This window comes from Candida oxycetoniae, assembly GCF_023343755.2.
Source record: "Candida oxycetoniae strain CBS 10844 chromosome Unknown scaffold32, whole genome shotgun sequence".
NCBI lineage: Eukaryota > Fungi > Ascomycota > Pichiomycetes > Serinales > Debaryomycetaceae > Lodderomyces > Lodderomyces oxycetoniae.
Window position 1 is genome coordinate 19,130 of NW_026055467.1, and position 17,133 is coordinate 36,262.

Below are 17,133 nucleotides of genomic sequence, written 5' to 3' on the forward strand. Positions count from 1 at the left end.
AAAATAGGAAATTGTAAAATACACTAAACTAATACTTTTTTGGTGGACGTCACACTGACCGACACTATCGATGACACTATCGATGACACTATCGAGCAGAGCGAGATAGTGGAGCACACTAGCTGCCACCGACACTATCTCGCTTCGCTCGATTGTAGAGCACACTAGCTGCCACCAACACTATTGAGTGAAGCGCGATAGTGTCATTGACAGCTAGTATGCAACACTATCGAGCAAAGCGATTTAGGTCACTAGTCAGCGGTGCACCACTATCTCGCTCTGCTCAATAGTGTCGATAGTGTCGGTGGCAGATAGTGTCGCTTGATAGTGCCGATAGTGTCGGTGGCTACCAGTGTGCAACACTATCGAGCGAAGCGAGATAGTGTCGATAGTGTCATTGACAGCTAGTATGTAACACTATCGAGCGAAGCGAGATAGTGTTGCACGCGGAAAAATATCACCGAATTAATCCTTCGGAAAAAAAGAAGGGGTCGGTTATTTAATGACAAGGTTAATGAATAATTATTGTTAAAGGAAGCACCGGGTTCAAAGTTTTCACCAACATACATATTGTTTAAAAGCCTTTTCTGAATCACGTCTCCTTCACCTCCTTTTTGTCCTTCTCTTCCGCCTCTCTGGGTCTTTAAAGCTCGTTGTTCCAGATTAGCCGCCTTTCCTACAATTTATATATTGCGGTTTTATTTTGACACTTTGAGTATAAAAAGAAAAAAAGAATTTGCTATACATTTCCCCATTTAAAGTTTCAATTCTTGAGTAAAAGGTCTTCTTGATTAACCTCTTTCTAGCTAACTAGGGTAGAGCCTTTTCTTTTCTTTTCTTTTGCTTTCCTTTTCCTTTTCTTTTCCCTATATTGGTGTGGACCCTGGAAGAAGGAGCTAAGCTAAGAAATATCCTCGTTTCATCTGCTTCATATTGACATATTATATTTCCGGCAATTGCAATTCACCGCTATTTTATTCACTCAGATGTTACCGTTTGCATGGCCGTATGCTGAAGAGCAAGAGATTGGGTATTGGGGTAAACCGCTGAGTACAATTGACTGGTGCGAACTAAACTATGCTGTTACTCCCTATATTGCTGAAGCTGTCAATACTGTGACAAATGCCGCATTTATAGCACTCGCATTACTTGCGGTTTACCAAGCCCAAAGTAACCATTTAGAAAAGAGGTTTATAGTTACTGCATTTGGATTCTTGTTGGTTGGTATCGGTAGTTGGTGTTTCCATATGACACTTAGGTATGAGTACCAGTTATTGGACGAGTTGCCTATGCTATATGCCACAATTGTGCCGTTTTGGAGTATCTACAGCTCATTCAAAACTAAGAAACAGTCTTTGATGATTGGAATGGGTATTTTCCTTGCAACAAATTTATTAACAATTATTTATCTTTGGATTAAGAACCCAACACTCCACCAAACAGCTTATGCCGTGCTCAACTTTTGTATCATTTATGAGTCGATAATATTGAGCTGGAAATATATCAGAGATGCTAAAATTAGAAAGAAAATGGATAGAATTGCTATATTTGGTGTAGGTATTTTCCTTTTTGGATACCTTTTGTGGAACTTGGATATCCATTTTTGTGATGAAGTTAGATCGATTAGACAAGGTTGGGGTATTCCGTATGGGTTTGTCTTGGAAGGCCATGGATGGTGGCACATCTTTACAGGAACCGGTGTTTATTTTTCATTGATTTATGAGGAGTATTTAAGATGTTTTCTTACTGGTACGGATCAGTTTTTCACCCTAACGTATTGTTTGGGATTTTTACCTGTGGTTACATGTATTGATCCAAAAGGCTTAGAGAGATACAGGGAAGTTAAGAAGTTGAGAGAGATGGACGATGAAGCAACAAAGAAGATCAAAAAACAGTGAAAAAATGCAATAAAACAATAAGCAAAAAGCAAAAAAGCAAAAAAAAAAGGGGAAAAGAGAAATTACATTGTACTAGATACTAGAAAATTATACAGAGAGACATTGTAATAAAAGGTTATCATCAACCAACCTCTCTTCTCTCGCGTATTACTAATCAGAGGCTTTTAATAAGCTCGGTTATGTATCCACTGGAGTTTTGCTCTAATAATTTTTTCAACTCGCGACAAGCGCTCTCAGGATCAAGGTTATTTTCTTTTCTCCAAGTTTTCAATACTTTTTTCAAATTGTCCACCTCCATCTTGAGTTCTTCAGGTGAAGATATATGCTGCGCTTTGCTTGCCGTTTCCTTATCGCTCTCCAACTCCATTGCCTTCCTCTTTGCCATCTTGATAATCTTTTCAGGAAACTTGACCATTTCAGCTACATTAATACCAAATGATTTTGATGAAATTCCAGGTTCAATTTTATACATTAATGTAATATCATCCTTGTTTTCCACATAGGCTACAACGTGCAAATTCTCAACATCATTGGGATATTTTTCAGCCAATTGATTCAATTCATGGAAATGAGTAGCAAATAAAGTGATACATTTCTTAACTCGAATTAGGTGTTCCAGTATTGACCAGGCAAGACCAAATCCATCGTATGTAGAAGTACCTCTACCTAATTCATCTATGATAATGAGTGAGTTTTGCGTTGCTGTGGCTAGTATCGACGAGGTCTCCAACATTTCAATCATAAATGTAGATAATCCTTTCAATTGCGAGTCTCCAGCTCCAACACGAGACAAGATCGAGTCAAACACGGGTAACGTGACCTCGCCTTCATCTGCTGGTATAAAGGAACCAACTTGTGCCATTAGTGCTATTGTAGCAATTTGTTTCAAATAAGTAGATTTACCTCCCATGTTTGGCCCAGTGATGATATTAAAGAATTTACCACTAATCTTGACATCGTTGGGCACAAAGTCAACATCATCTTGAATTTCTAATAATGGATGTCTTGAGTTTTCAATGTGTACCTTTCTTTCTGTGCAATCAAGGGGAATCATCTTGGGTTTAACAAATGTTGTAGGAGCAACTAAAGCAGCATTGGCAAAGCTGAGAATAACATCCAAATGCGACAAGTCCAAGCTCAATTTTAAAAATAAGGACCTGTAAGTTAACGCAATTGAGATGACTTCACGGATCAATTCTCTTTGTTTACAATTATAGTCATCACAAGATTGAGCATAAACTTGTGCTTGTTTTCTTAACTCAGTTGTAGTAAAGTATACCCCAGCTTTAACTGTTTGTATTTCGATATATTTCCTATTATTTCTCAAAACGACTGAATCATTTCGAGTCAATCTCATACAGTAGCCATGAACCTGGTGATTTTCAAGTTTTAATTTTTTATCTGGATCCATGTTCAAATCATCAGCGGCTTCTGCATGCGATTGTTTGATTTTATCCATTGACTTATTTTTACGTTCATTAATATCAATTAATGATGAGTCAAACTCAGGACGGATGTCGAAATTGGAGTGTAGATCATGCAAGCCTTTCAAGTCAACTGTAGTTTCAACTAGTTCTTGGAATTTAACAAGTGCAGCATACAGTTTCTTTATAGGTTCTAGCCAATATTTATCCAGCAATTCGCTCTGATCTTGCAATAGTTTGATCAAATCTGGTAAAAGAAGAACCATTTGATATAATCGAACCAAGTCTTCCAATTTCTTGTTTTCATTGCCGTTTTTACTTATAGATATTGTCATTTTCTTTAATAGTCTCTTTATATCCGGGATTTGAGATAGAATATCCTGTATGGAAACCCTTGTACTGGCGTTATCCATTAGAAAACTAACCAACTCCTGCCTTTCTTCAATTTCTGTGACCGAAGTTAAGGGCTGTTTCAACCATTGCGATAATAATCTCGCTCCACCAGCTGTTTTGCATTTATTCAACAATTCGAAAATCGAGGTGATTGAGCTAGTTTTAAACTCGGGGAATAAGTTCAATGCCTTCATTGTTGCTGAATCCAATTTCATAAAGGACGATAAATTGTACTTTTCAATGGTATATTTTCTCCTCAGAGACTCGTCATTTTCAAGTAAATTCAAATAAGCAATCAATTCGTTACAAGAAGCTAACGAAAGCGGGAGCTCAGCCATCTTCATGCCTTTTGAAGAAAAAGCCATTTCAAGGTTTTCTTCCTCCAACAATTTAACCAAATCCTGTTCAATATTTTTAGTATTGAAATGAGTGCCCGTGCTAATGACGATGTTGCTAATTTTGTTAATCACCTGTAATAGCTTCTTATCGGATAAGTTTGGTAAAACAACCTCCTTTATTCCCAATTGCACCAATAATCCTTCCAAATTTGAAAATAAATCATTATCTTCAAACTCACACAATTGGATCAAATCCTCTTCTATTAAACATACCCCGACACGGCTACCTTGCACCTTTACGGCAGCAATGGACGAGTTTGAACAATCCTGAAACTCAAAGTTGATTTCATACTCCTCGCTCACGGCATCAAGGTTTCCTGCAGTACCACTAACAACCAATTGATACGTCTTGCTATTATAAATCTCAACCCGCATTTGTTTATCCAAAAGCACAAATTTCAACACGTTTTGAAACACTTGAGGCGATATAGTGATATACTTGATCCCGTCCTGAATTTTTATGACCGATCTGGTCTTGTATATCTCGTCAGCTATAAGTTCAGCATCGCAATCAAGGCAAGTGAAATAATCTTTATTATGGTCAACAAATCGAATATCATTAGGATTCTTGCCAGCTAAATTTTTGATAAACGACTTCTCGTTCCAGGTATTGGAAAACTTTGTATCTAGACTTGAAGACATCTTAGAGAGCAAACCACCTGCAGTTGTCAGCCGAATATACCAATCCTTTTTGCCCCTTGTAATTTACCCTTCTGTTAATCTGGTTGATTTTTACTCTCGTGTTAATTTTTCTTTCCATTTTTTTTTTTTCAAGACGCGTCTTTTGATGAGCTTGGGGGGATCACGGCGGTATGGGCGACATAGCACTAGAGCTGTAGCGTTATATGATATGGCGTTATAGTGGCATAGTGCCATTGTACGAGTGTGGCATTGTATCATTGTACCATTGTTACTGTCAATGCACGGCATTCAACAGCAAGTCCATCAGGGTGTTTTCCAGCTATCAGAGGTGTTTATACGCGTATTACAGGTTCTGCTTGGGCGGGGTTCTACTTACTAAAGATTTGCACTTACTATCGAGCGAAGCAAGACAGTAGAGCAGCACTAGGCTTTTACTCACCTGTTTCCGCATATTGCGGGTTTGTATTACACTAGTTTGCGCATATCACAGGTTTGTAGTCTCGGCATATTACAGGTTTGTATTACACTAATTTCTACATATTACAGGCTTTTGAGCCGATCTCGCTCTGCTCGATAGTGAGCAACACTTTGTAGCCATAGTATGGCTCACTTTGCTCGATAGTGGAGTAGCATTAAATAGTTATACACGTGTGTTATTAAAATGTGCTCCTCCACTGTCTCGCTTCGCTCGATAGTGTCGCTCTACAGATTTTCCACTTAATAAAGGTGCGCAACATCAACAGATCCCAACAACAAAGGTCTAAAAACCTAAAATATTTCAAAAGCTAGTTGAATCAATGTAACAATCAATTCCAAACCAGCCCCTAAAAACTATTATATTCAGCAATAGAACCTAAATTTGTAAATAAATAAAAAAAAATTAGAGGTTTCAAAGAGATCTACAACAATGGTTTCCAACTCATCCCCTCCATCATCCTGTCATCTTTGTTCAGGAAAATTGGGTTTTGCTAAAAAAAAAAAAAACTGGTATTTTCTTGTCTGATTATACCTTGATGGTTCCCAATGAAACTATAAATCTATGTTTTTTGTTTTTTTTCAACAGAAACTGATAATGGTTCTATCAAAATTTTTGATTTTGATACCAAGAAAATAAAACGTCTCATCTCATCTCTATTTTAGTAAGTAGGATCCTAAAGGGAAGCCTTCCTAATTTCAATTTTATAGTTTAGACTATGCAAGTACCTACCAATTTTTTTTTTTTTTTTCAGTTGAGGAGGGGGGGGAAAGAAAGGAAGGAGGGTGGTTTGTATTGGTGAGTATACAACTTTAAAGATGATTGAACATAACATTGTCTTTTGATATACCTTAAACAAATTTTTTTTTTTTGAATCAAGCCTTGGCAAAGGAATACCTTGATGGGTATAGCCGTACTTGATGAGAGTAAATAATGGTGGTATAAAAGAGGGTTCATATTCTTTAAATCCTCAATGGTTGTCTTTATTGCAAATTATTGGTTAGTTGGTCTGCAAGGATGAGGTTTACCAATGCGTTTGTGGTGTCTGCTTTAGCAATTGGTTCATTTGCGGTAGATGTTGGCTTGGAAAATGCTGCTTCTTTGGAAATAAGAGAAATTGAACTGGGTGAAGTATCGGTATTAGTGCCGAAGACTAGACAAGTGGAGAACAAGGAAACCACTTTTTCTGTTAACGGGTGCCATTTCCATGGCGATGTGCAATATTGTCTTGACGCTGATGGAAACGAAGGTTATATTGACCCAGTGCCAAAAAATGCACCAGAAAGCTATACCGGGTGCCACTCACACGGAAACGAGACCTTCTGTATGAATGGTGACGATGAAGTGCAGTTCATTCCTGGGGAAAAAGATACCGAATCAGACGACGATCATGATCATGAGCATGAGCATGAGGACGAGCATGAGCATGAGCACGAGGAGGACGAGGATGAAGGTGCCACTTTTTCTGTTGACGGGTGCCATTTCCATGATGATGTGCAATATTGTCTTGACGCTGATGGAAACGAAGGTTATATTGACCCAGTGCCAAAAAATGCACCAGAAAGCTATACCGGGTGCCACTCACACGGAAACGAGACCTTCTGTATGAATGGTGACGAGGAAGTGCAGTTCATTCTTGGGGAAAAAGATACCGAAGCAACCACATCTGGAACCAATTGTCACTTCCATGCAGGTGTTGAACATTGTGTAGACGACAATGAAAATAAAGATACTGAAACTTGTGAAAAAGTTGATCGTGACTACAACATTCCCATCAGAATTGGAGCATTATTTGCCATTTTGGTCACAAGTGCAATTGGGTCATTTGGTCCAATGGTTCTTAAATCATTATTCAAGTTGAATCAAGAGAACATTTTCATTACAATCGTCAAGCAGTTCGGTACTGGTGTGGTTATATCAACAGCTTTTGTTCATCTCATGACTCATGCTGCTTTGGTCTGGGCAAATTCTTGTCTTCATATAGGATACGAAGCTGTTGGACCTGCTATTACTATTGCCGGTATTTTTGTTGCATTCATTGTTGAATACATTGCCTACCGTTTATTGTCAAAATCCTTAAAATCGAGATCTACGGTATCTCAAATAACCGCATCGGGAGACGTTGAACAAAAAATCGAAAGCCAAGAGCAAACTCTTGATGAATCTTCTGACAATGGCAATGACCTTGCTGCTGCAAGCCACCACAACCATGGTCTTGACCAATCTGTCAAGGACAAAATCTCGGTATTTATTCTTGAGTGTGGTATAATATTCCATTCAATTTTGATTGGATTAACATTGGTAGTAGCTGGAGACTCATACTTTATTACATTGTTCATAGTAATTGTATTCCACCAATTTTTCGAAGGTTTGGCCTTGGGTTCAAGAATTGCAGATATCAGGGCAAATTTACTAACCAAATTATCAATGGCTGGTGCATTTGCAATAATTACACCCATAGGAATGGCCATTGGTGTTGGTGTATTACATAAATTCAATGGTAATGACGTATCGACCATTATTGCATTGGGTACTTTGGATTCATTCTCAGCTGGTGTTTTGCTTTGGACCGGGTTGATTGAGATGTGGGCCCACGACTGGTTGGATGGACATTTACGCACAAGCAACTGGATTCATACCCTGTTGGCTATGGTTTCCTTGATTGCCGGATTGTTGTTGATGAGCTTATTGGGCAACTGGGCCTAATATATTACCAGAGACATTTTATCCTCTCTATATATAAATAGAAGGTTTATACACCTATTGTCAGAGACATTCTATCCTCTCTCTATATCAATAGAAGGCTTATACAACTTTCGACAAGGCTAGCGCATCTCTTTAATTCATTCATCTATTTTTCACGAAGCACTATCTAGCGAAGCGAGATAGTGTCACTCGATAGTGTTACTCGATAGTGTCACTCGATAGTGTTACTCGATAATGTTACTAGATATTGTCACTCGATAGTGTTACTCGATAGTGTTACTGGTCAATGGTGCTCTACTATCTCGCTTCGCTCGATAGTGTCACTCGATAGTGTCACTCGATAGTGCTCTACACTCTCTCGGCCTACATCGATGACAGAAAAGTGCCATAGCCAGTAGCCATGACAACGGAAAGTAACCTCATCCTTCGTTTCCTCCCTCTTCTGTGTCATAAATTCGGAGTTTCACTAGTCAATCGCGACTATCTCGCTTCGCTCGATAGTGCCGCTCGATAGTGTCGCTCGATAGTGTCGCTCGATAGTGCCGCTCGATAGTGTCGCTCGGTAGTGCCGCTCGATAGTGCCGCTCGTTTCCTCCCTCTTCTGTGACATGAACTCGGAGTTCGGTCCACCTTTCAACACCCTTTATCGTTTTCCTCTTTGTTTTTTTTTTTTTTTTTTGTTTTTGTTTTTGATTTGGCTGTTTTAGGAAGATTGATTTGTTGCATTTCATATAGTGAAAAATTGTATAACGAAAGCCGGGGGAGGGCCAATTTTCAATTCGAATTTAACCAGATTGGCGCCTCTTCTGGGTTATTCGTAGAGTAGAGCTGAAGGATATGAGTAATGAATATGAACCATTGGAGATAATAGGCAAAGGATCCTTTGGAACAGTACGTAAAGTGCGAAGCAAGATTGATAACTCTATTGCCGTCCGAAAAGAGATTGAATACAAGTCGATGAATAGTCATGAAAGAAACCAAATTATCTCTGAGCTACGTATATTGAAAGAGTTGAATAATAAGAACATAGTGAGGTACTATATGCATGACCATATAATAAGTCAAAAGTGTATACACATATATATGGAGTATTGTTCTGGAGGTGATTTGGCCAAGTATATCTCTGACTACAAAACAAACAAAGAGGATGTACCCGAGGAGTTGATATGGCAGGTCTTGGTGCAGATGTTGTTGGCATTGTATAGGTGTCATTACGGTTGTGACGCTGAAAAAGTCAATTTGTTTCACCAAGAGGATAACTTGTCAAATAAACTACGCAACGTTTCACCAAAGATCAACTCAGATTCAGTGATCATTCATCGAGATATCAAGCCAGATAACATATTTGTTGAAAACGGCGTTTTCAAATTGGGTGACTTTGGCCTTGCAAAGATGTTGACAACCCAAAATGATTTTGCAAAAACTTATGTTGGTACGCCATACTATATGTCGCCCGAAGTATTAATGGATGAGCCCTACCTGCCGGTATGTGACATTTGGTCCTTGGGTTGTGTCTTATACGAGCTATGCAATTTGCAACCGCCGTTCCAGGCAAAGACCCATTTGCAATTACAGTCAAAAATCAAAAGGGGAATAATTCCCAATTTATCAGAGTCCTACTCATTTCAATTACGATCTATAATAAAAGAGTGCATAACAGTTGATCCAAATCTTCGTCCATCGTGTTACGATCTTATAAACTCACTAAGCATCAAGTTTTTAAGAAAAGAAATGGAGTTGGCCGAATATAATCGAACTTTATCCCAGTTGAAATACGAGCTCATCAATAAGAATGAAGAATTGAAGAAAAAAGAACAGTTTCTACAAATACATGAATCTAAACTTAAGGAAAAAGAATTGAATTTAACCCAGATGGAGAATAACTTGATTGAGGAATTCAATCTAAAGAAAAAGTCGTTGGATTTGGAAGCTAAGGAAGTCAGGTTGGGATATCAAAAGGAATTCTGGACAGTGGTGGAGAAAGAGGTTGAAAAGAAAGTTCAAGAAAGATTGAAGTCAAGGCCAAGAGGACCCAGAGAACTAGACGATATACATACAGCTACTACTAGCGGCACCAACGACAGCAATAATAACAGCAATAGCAACAGCAATAACAACACCAACAACACCAACAATATACTTCGTAATAAAAATTTGAATCTAGCACAAGAAACTATACCTAATAATCTCCCTTTCAGCAATCATAAATTCAGAGTCACTGATGAATATGAACGTCAAAGAAATATAGAAATACGCAAGTATCGTATCAACTAAAAAAGTACACAATACAAATCAAATCAAATACCCTTGTCCTTTTTATTTTGTTTTTCTTTTTCTTTTTTTGGTTCACTCCCACTTGTTTCCTGTCAATTGTTCATAAGCTTCTATATACTTGTGCCTAGTCTTTTCCATAATCTCTTCATCCATAGCGACTCCGTCTTTCCCATTCAATTTGTTCAGAGTCAACCAGTCTCTTAAAAACTGTTTGTCATAAGATTCTTGCCCTTGACCAACTTTGTAGTTCTTTGCACTCCAAAATCTTGACGAATCAGGAGTCAACACTTCATCAACTAAAACAATTTGCCCATCTCCATCTAATCCAAATTCAAATTTTGTATCAGCAATGATTATTCCTCTGCCCTTGGCAAACTCTTTTGCCTTGACATATAGATCAATTGCAATTTTGGCAACTCTGTCACATAACTCTTTTCCCACAATCTCAGCAGCTTGTGCAGGTGAAATATTCTCATCATGGTCACCTTGTTCAGCTTTGGTAGATGGAGTGAATATTGGTTCCTTAAACTCTTGTGATTCAACCAACTCCTCATTAATGGGCAATCCATGAACTGTCTTGGTTTTTGAGTACTCTTTCCATGCAGATCCGGTGATATACCCTCTAACAATGACTTCTAATGGAATCAATTTCAATTTTTTCACAATCAAAGCACGTCCTTCTAACTGGTCCCGGAACCTCTCCAATTGCGGGTACTCTTGAAACAAATCTTTCTTTATAAGATGGTTTCTAACAGGCAAGAAATCAAACCAAAATTCAGATAATTTGGTGAGAATTTTTCCCTTATCGGGAACACCATTAGCCATAATCACATCGTATGCAGAAATACGATCCGTAGCAACGAAAAGCAAGGTATCCTTGTCTAGCTCGTAAATATCCCTGACTTTACCTCTACCTAAAAGAGGTACAACACCTTCTAGGTCAGTCTGTGTCAACGACATCTTTTGTAAAATACTTTGTATGCTCTAGAGTTTGACCTCATCTCCAAACCAAATTGAAAAATTTTGAGAGGCTTTTTTTTTTTCTTTCTTTTTGGTGAGCATTTTTTTTGCATCCATTGAAATATCGCCTATACAAATCAAATCACATACACAGACACACTTTAGTGTTCAGGGTTCAGGGTTCAGGGTTCAAATCAGTTTAAAGAGACCTTCAGCTAATAATTCCAATTCACAGGCCACTACAAAGAAAACTCACTTTAATACAATAGCTATCCACTGGGCTTCAATGATTAACAAACTTTGAAAGTGAGTATGAATCCTATCTTTAATCAATTCTGGTGATTCATTTGGTTCTGACTTAGTTGTGGACTAACACTAGAACTAACGCTTAAATGAGCAGCTTCAAGGATCTGTTGTGGGAGTAGCTGAGAAGGGCTGTTGTTAGCTGCAGCTGGGGAACTTTCAGCTGGGACTTGCAAATGTTGTTGTTGTTGTTGTTGCTGCTGTTGTTGTAAACTAGCTGTTTGTCTATTACGGGCCTGCTGCTGTTGCTGCTGTTGGAGATTAGCAAGATACTGAGCAGCCATTTTTGTTACTTGTTCTTTTGAAAGTCCGGGATTTTGGTTTTGAATTGAATTAATAACAGCAGAGATTTGAGAGGGCTGGAATTGCATTCTCGGACGTTGCTGTTGCTGCTGTTGTTGCTGTAGATTGGGGCTTCTTTGCGCAGCATGCTGGACAAGTTGCAGCAGCTGACCTTGATTTACTGGTTGTTGGAAATAAGGCGCTGGAGATTGTGCGTTGGATTTGTTTGGCAGAAATTGAGACATATTAGGTGAGCTTATGTTTGGCCTAACTTGCTGCTGTGCATGACGAAGTGGTCCACCATGGAATTGTGGAGAGTTTGCTTGTGACAGTGGTTGTTGTTGTGGTGGTGGTGGTGGTGGTGGTGGGGAATAAATCGGGCTTTGAAAATTCGATTGTTGCAAATAATCAAGATTTTGCAGCAGCAGCAGTTGATGTTGTTGATGTTGTTGATGTTGTTGATGATGATGTTGTTGTTGTTGTTGCTGATGTTGCTGATGTTGTTGTTGCTGATGTTGTTGTTGCTGATGTTGTTGTTGAAGTTGTTGTTGTTGAAGAATTCTCCTTTGTTTCTCCATTTGCATTAATTGTTGAATCTGTTCAGTGGTCAATGGCTTGCCATCTTTTGTAGTGGGAATTTTTATCGACGTATGGTTAACATCTTTCACTTGCATGCCACTCAAAGGGGAAATTCGCGTATTTTCCGATGACGAAACACCGCTATAATCTTGCGTTTTCATATGCAGATGTAGTTGTTGTTGTTGCTGCTGCTGCGGAAGGTTGTTTTGTGTCCTCTGCATCCGTTGTTGCATCTGCGCTTGTTGGTGTTGTTGGTGAAGTAGTTGCAGTGGATACTGTTGCTGTTGATGCTGTTGATGTAGTTGTTGATGTGAGTACTGTTGTTGTTGCAGATGCTGTTGGGCTTGTGTTGCCGAAACCGGCTGGTAAGGTGTTCCTCGTGGCATTTGTTGTTGTTGTTGTTGTTGTTGTTGTTGTTGTTGTTGCTGTTGCTGTTGCTGTTGGTGGTGGTGGTTGTGTTGTTGTTGTTGTTGCTGTTGTTGTTGTTGTTGTTGTTGTTGTTGTTGCAGATGCTGTTGATTTTGTTGTTGCAGATGCTGTTGATGCTGTTGTTGTTGTTGATGTTGTTGTTGTTGATGTTGTTGCTGCGCCATTGCTGCCATCATACGTTGTCGAGTTCCTTCCTGTATTGCCTTATCTCTTTCGTACTTTAGTTTAGCCAACTCTGAAGGAGTCGGAATCTTATTAATATTAACCTTTTTATCACCGTTGGTAGCGGCCACTTGTTGTTGGCTTGCCTGAAATTCATTAGTAGCTTTACGATGATTCACTTTGGCAAGTGCAATTTCTCTTTTCTTCATAGCTTTCCTCATACCATCAAACATCGAAGCCCACCTCAATTTTCTATGTCCTCTTTGAATAGAATCGTTGGCAACACCCAAGGGAGAAACTCTTCTTTTTGTAGTCAGTTGGATTCTATGTGCCAGCTCGAGCCATTGTTGTGCATGAAATGAATATATACCTTTCATATCTGAGAATTGGAATTTTTGATTTAATTGAATATATCTCTCAAAACATTGCCAAGGTGTTCTTCTCTCCATGTTTGCTTCGTATTTTCGTAAAGTAGGTGCAAACGATTTCACCAGCATATGCTCAGCTATCAAATCCCAATTGAAACAAAACTCTGCAATAAAATGGATAAGTCTTTTGTCATCCTCAGGAACCCAAATGGTTGGTGATCTAAACTCTATGTTACTGGTTGAAGGCGGTTTCGGTGGTTTCAAAATGTGGAATCTTCGATGCGCTTGTACACCAAATACACCTTTTTGATATTCGGGTAATTTTTTGGTGTTACTATTTTGACCCAGATAAGATGAGAAGGAGGTTGTTGTTGTTGATGATGATGATGAAGAAGAAAAAGAAGAAGAAGAAGTTGGTTTCTTCAATACTACCTTATGCCACTCTTGATCAGAATCATACGGTAGTAGTAATTTAGACACTGCTGTTATAGGAGGTTCTTTGGCATCAAGCTTGTAACGCTCATCAGAATTGAAAGCTTTGTATGTCGGCAACGTTTTGAAGATAGATTGTGCATATTTTGTAAGATCGTTAATGGTCACAGTGACCAATTTTGAATCTGGCATTTGCAAATTCGAAAATATGTTTGAAGGTTTTTTCGACACAGAAGATTCTTTTAACGATAACAATTTAGGATCAATTCCTTTGGGGTGAGGTTGAGGGGTTTCATTTTCTTGTGCTGTTGATGATTCAACAATAGAAGCTGTTGCTGTAACTTCCCCAGCTTCGGTAATTTTTGGCATTTTTCTCTTTATACATGTGCTTTCTTTCCCCAAGGCCCAATACTCTTGAACTGCTTGAGCCATAACTACACATGAATACTTTTTCCATTTTGTACCCTCTTTGAAATCCTCCGCCATCCATAACGCTTCCTTCAATATATTGTCCCATGTACAGTTTTTCTTTACCATCATCTTCTTCTTTTCTTGGTTTGCATATATAAAAGGATCATAGAACTTTTGTGGTTGTCTCGAGGACCATTTTCCTTGTCTTTTCAATTCCTCGATTCTTGAATATATGACAGCCACTTTCCCTTCTAGCAACGCCAACTCATAATCATCGGTCATTAGAACTTTGTGACTTCCCGGGATTAGTTTGTTCGATGGTAGTGTTTGAGTCAAGTAGTAAATCTCAGTTAAAGAAGAAGCTGTGTTTGGTTTTGTTGGGTAGTGTTCAGGTACAGACAAGACTTCTAGATGCTTCAAGTCTGAATTGAGGAATTTCTCGAGCTCAATTTGAGAAACCTCCTTTTGCGATTTCAACGACGTTACCTTGTCAACCTCAGTTTTCAATGCCTTTTGCAGCAGCAGCAGCAGTTTCTTTAAACCCATTTTCGCTCGCTTTGCACCATGAACTAAATGTTGTGGTTCCAGGTCCTGCTCCAATTCTCGACCTCTCTTGCGTCTTAGCGGCGGCGGTATAAACATTGACAGCTCCAAGGCCTGCATTATAGCTATCTTGAACGCGTTCTCAACCCTCGTGTCTGGGTCATTAAGCAATGCCTCTATTTTCACATAATTCTCAAACCCATTTTTACTGAGGTCTTGCAAAAAGGGGTCAACCGTAATATGCAGAAGCTCCTGGATCCTATCCATCCAACCACTTTTCATCTTTCATATATTTAACCAGTCACACCAATCACACCTGCAAAGAACTCGACAAAACGGCCCTTTGTCTTGCTTTCAATCTCTGCCTCTTGTCAATAAAATCAAGTTTTTCATTCTTCGTTTGGTAGGTCACATGATGGGCACGTGTAGGTCATGTGATGTATCAATCACTATCGAACACCACTATCGAACACCACTATTGAACACCACTATCGAGCGAAGCGAGATAGTGGTGCACACTAGCAGCCACCAACACTATTGAGTAGAGCGAGATAGTGTTGCTCAATAGTGGAGCATCGCTTAGTAGCTTGTTACAACACTATTGAGTAGAGCGAGATAGTATTACACACTGGTTTGATTTCTCGATGGTGTCGCTCGATGGTGTCGCTCAGTAGCTTGTTACAACACTATCTCGCTTCGCTCGATAGTGTTGCTCGATAGTGTTGCTCGATAGTGTTGCTCGATAGTGGAATATTACTCCTGTCACCAATGCTAGTTTGAGTGACCCAACTAAAATGAAAAAGTATTATCAAACAAACCACTTCTCATCTAACTAATCACACCTGCAAAGAATTTGACAAAATTCCTCTTGCCTCTCTTTCAATCTCTACCTTCTATCGAGTTTCACATATTTCAGCCCCACAAGATGCTGCATTTGAAAAGCTACAACAAGAACCTATAAACTACAAGTTAGACTATTATTTCCCTGCTTTCCATATTTGACCCAATTTTGAACGAATTTGTATAAATGGAAACAAAAAAGAAAAAAACATTTGCACCAACAGTAACACTACTGAGCGAAACTATCGAGCAAAGCGAGATAGTGGAGCAGCACTGATTGATGACACTATCGAGCAGAGCGAGATAGTGTTGTAACAGACTAGTCAATGTTGTTCCACTATCGAGCGACATTATCGAGCATACTGACTAGTGACATGAGCATACTGACTAATGACATTATCGAGCATACTGACTAGTGACATGAGCATACTGACTAATGACATTATCGAGCATACTGACTAGTGACATGAGCATACTGACTAATGACATTATCGAGCATACTGACTAGTGACATGAGCATACTGACTAATGACATTATCGAGCATACTGACTAGTGACATGAGCATACTGACTAATGACATTATCGAGCATACTGACTAGTGACACTATCTCGCTTCGCTCGATAGTGCCGCTCGATAGTGTCGCTCTATAGTGTCGCTCGATAGTGTCGCTCGATAGTGTCGATAGTGTCAGTGGCAGCTAGTGTGTCCCTTACCTCTTTCAATCTCTGCTTCTATCGACATATTTTTTGTTCTTCGTTTAGTAGGTCACATGATTAGCAAGTGTCAGTCATGTCACACACCCCATTGCTTCATCGAGCAATGCGCGATAGTAGAGCCGCGCGCATTCCCCTTCCATAACAGAGAATTAAAAATACACTACTCCTGAATACTCCAACCACTTTTCATCTTTTAGATATCTAAGCGACACTATCGAGTGACACTATCGAGTGACACTATCGAGCAGAGCGAAATAGTGGTGCACACTAGCTGCCATCGACACTATCGACACTATCAAGCAGAGTGAGATAGAGCAACACTAGCTGCCAGAGTAGCTATCTCGCTTCGCTCGATAGTGTCGCTCGGTAGCTTGTTACAACACTATCTCGCTTCGCTCAGTAGTGTCATTAGTCAGTGCTGCTCCTCTATCTCGCTTCGCTCGATAGTGTCATTGGTCAGTGCTGTTCCACTATCTCGCTCTTCTCGATAGTATTATTGGTCAGTGCTGCTCCTCTATCTCGCTTTGCTCGATAGTGTCGCGATAGAGTGCTTGCTCCACTATCTCGCTTCGCTCAATAGTTTCGCTCAGTAGTGTCATTAGTCAATGCTGCTCCACTATCTCGCTTCGCTCGATAGTGTCGCGATAGTGTCGCTCCATATCAGAGAACCAAAAATACACCAAAATACACTACAAAGTGAAAGCAAAGGAAAAAAACATAAAACACACATTGTTACCTAGAGAATAGATTATCACCAGAAAAAGAAAAGTAATAGAGTGAGTAACAACCATTGAACAAGAAAGGGAAAGGGGTGTCACAAATATAAAAGTATTGTTGTTGTTGTTGGTCCGTCACTTGAGTCTTTTTTTAGCTGACTTTGCACTTGCTGTGGGGTC

At 39.2% G+C, this 17,133-nt stretch overlaps 6 protein-coding genes across 6 annotated transcripts; 3 read left to right on the forward strand and 3 right to left on the reverse strand. All coding sequences in view use genetic code 12, as the record gives it.

The window, feature by feature from the left end:
* Positions 1-986: 986 nt before the first annotated feature.
* Positions 987-1,898, forward strand: YDC1 (alkaline dihydroceramidase; the record flags this gene model as incomplete). The annotated part of the gene is made up of 1 exon (XM_049325016.1): positions 987-1,898. One exon carries the CDS (start codon positions 987-989, stop codon positions 1,896-1,898), a length of 912 nt encoding a protein of 303 aa, XP_049179251.1.
* Positions 1,899-2,052: 154 nt separating this feature from the next.
* MSH2 (mismatch repair ATPase) lies at positions 2,053-4,755 on the reverse strand (the record flags this gene model as incomplete). The annotated part of the gene is made up of 1 exon (XM_049325017.1): positions 2,053-4,755. The coding sequence occupies one exon, from the start codon at positions 4,753-4,755 to the stop codon at positions 2,053-2,055; it is 2,703 nt and encodes a 900-aa protein (XP_049179252.1).
* Positions 4,756-6,247: 1,492 nt separating this feature from the next.
* ZRT1 (Zrt1p) lies at positions 6,248-7,936 on the forward strand (the record flags this gene model as incomplete). Its single annotated transcript, XM_049325018.1, has 1 exon — positions 6,248-7,936. One exon carries the CDS (start codon positions 6,248-6,250, stop codon positions 7,934-7,936), a length of 1,689 nt encoding a protein of 562 aa, XP_049179253.1.
* An 837-nt stretch (positions 7,937-8,773) lies between these two features.
* On the forward strand, positions 8,774-10,210 carry KIN3 (serine/threonine protein kinase; the record flags this gene model as incomplete). Its single annotated transcript, XM_049325020.1, has 1 exon — positions 8,774-10,210. The coding sequence occupies one exon, from the start codon at positions 8,774-8,776 to the stop codon at positions 10,208-10,210; it is 1,437 nt and encodes a 478-aa protein (XP_049179254.1).
* Positions 10,211-10,282: 72 nt separating this feature from the next.
* Positions 10,283-11,170, reverse strand: ADE1 (phosphoribosylaminoimidazolesuccinocarboxamide synthase; the record flags this gene model as incomplete). The annotated part of the gene is made up of 1 exon (XM_049325021.1): positions 10,283-11,170. One exon carries the CDS (start codon positions 11,168-11,170, stop codon positions 10,283-10,285), a length of 888 nt encoding a protein of 295 aa, XP_049179255.1.
* Positions 11,171-11,499: 329 nt separating this feature from the next.
* VID21 (Vid21p) lies at positions 11,500-14,946 on the reverse strand (the record flags this gene model as incomplete). Its single annotated transcript, XM_049325022.1, has 1 exon — positions 11,500-14,946. One exon carries the CDS (start codon positions 14,944-14,946, stop codon positions 11,500-11,502), a length of 3,447 nt encoding a protein of 1,148 aa, XP_049179256.1.
* Positions 14,947-17,133: the final 2,187 nt, after the last annotated feature.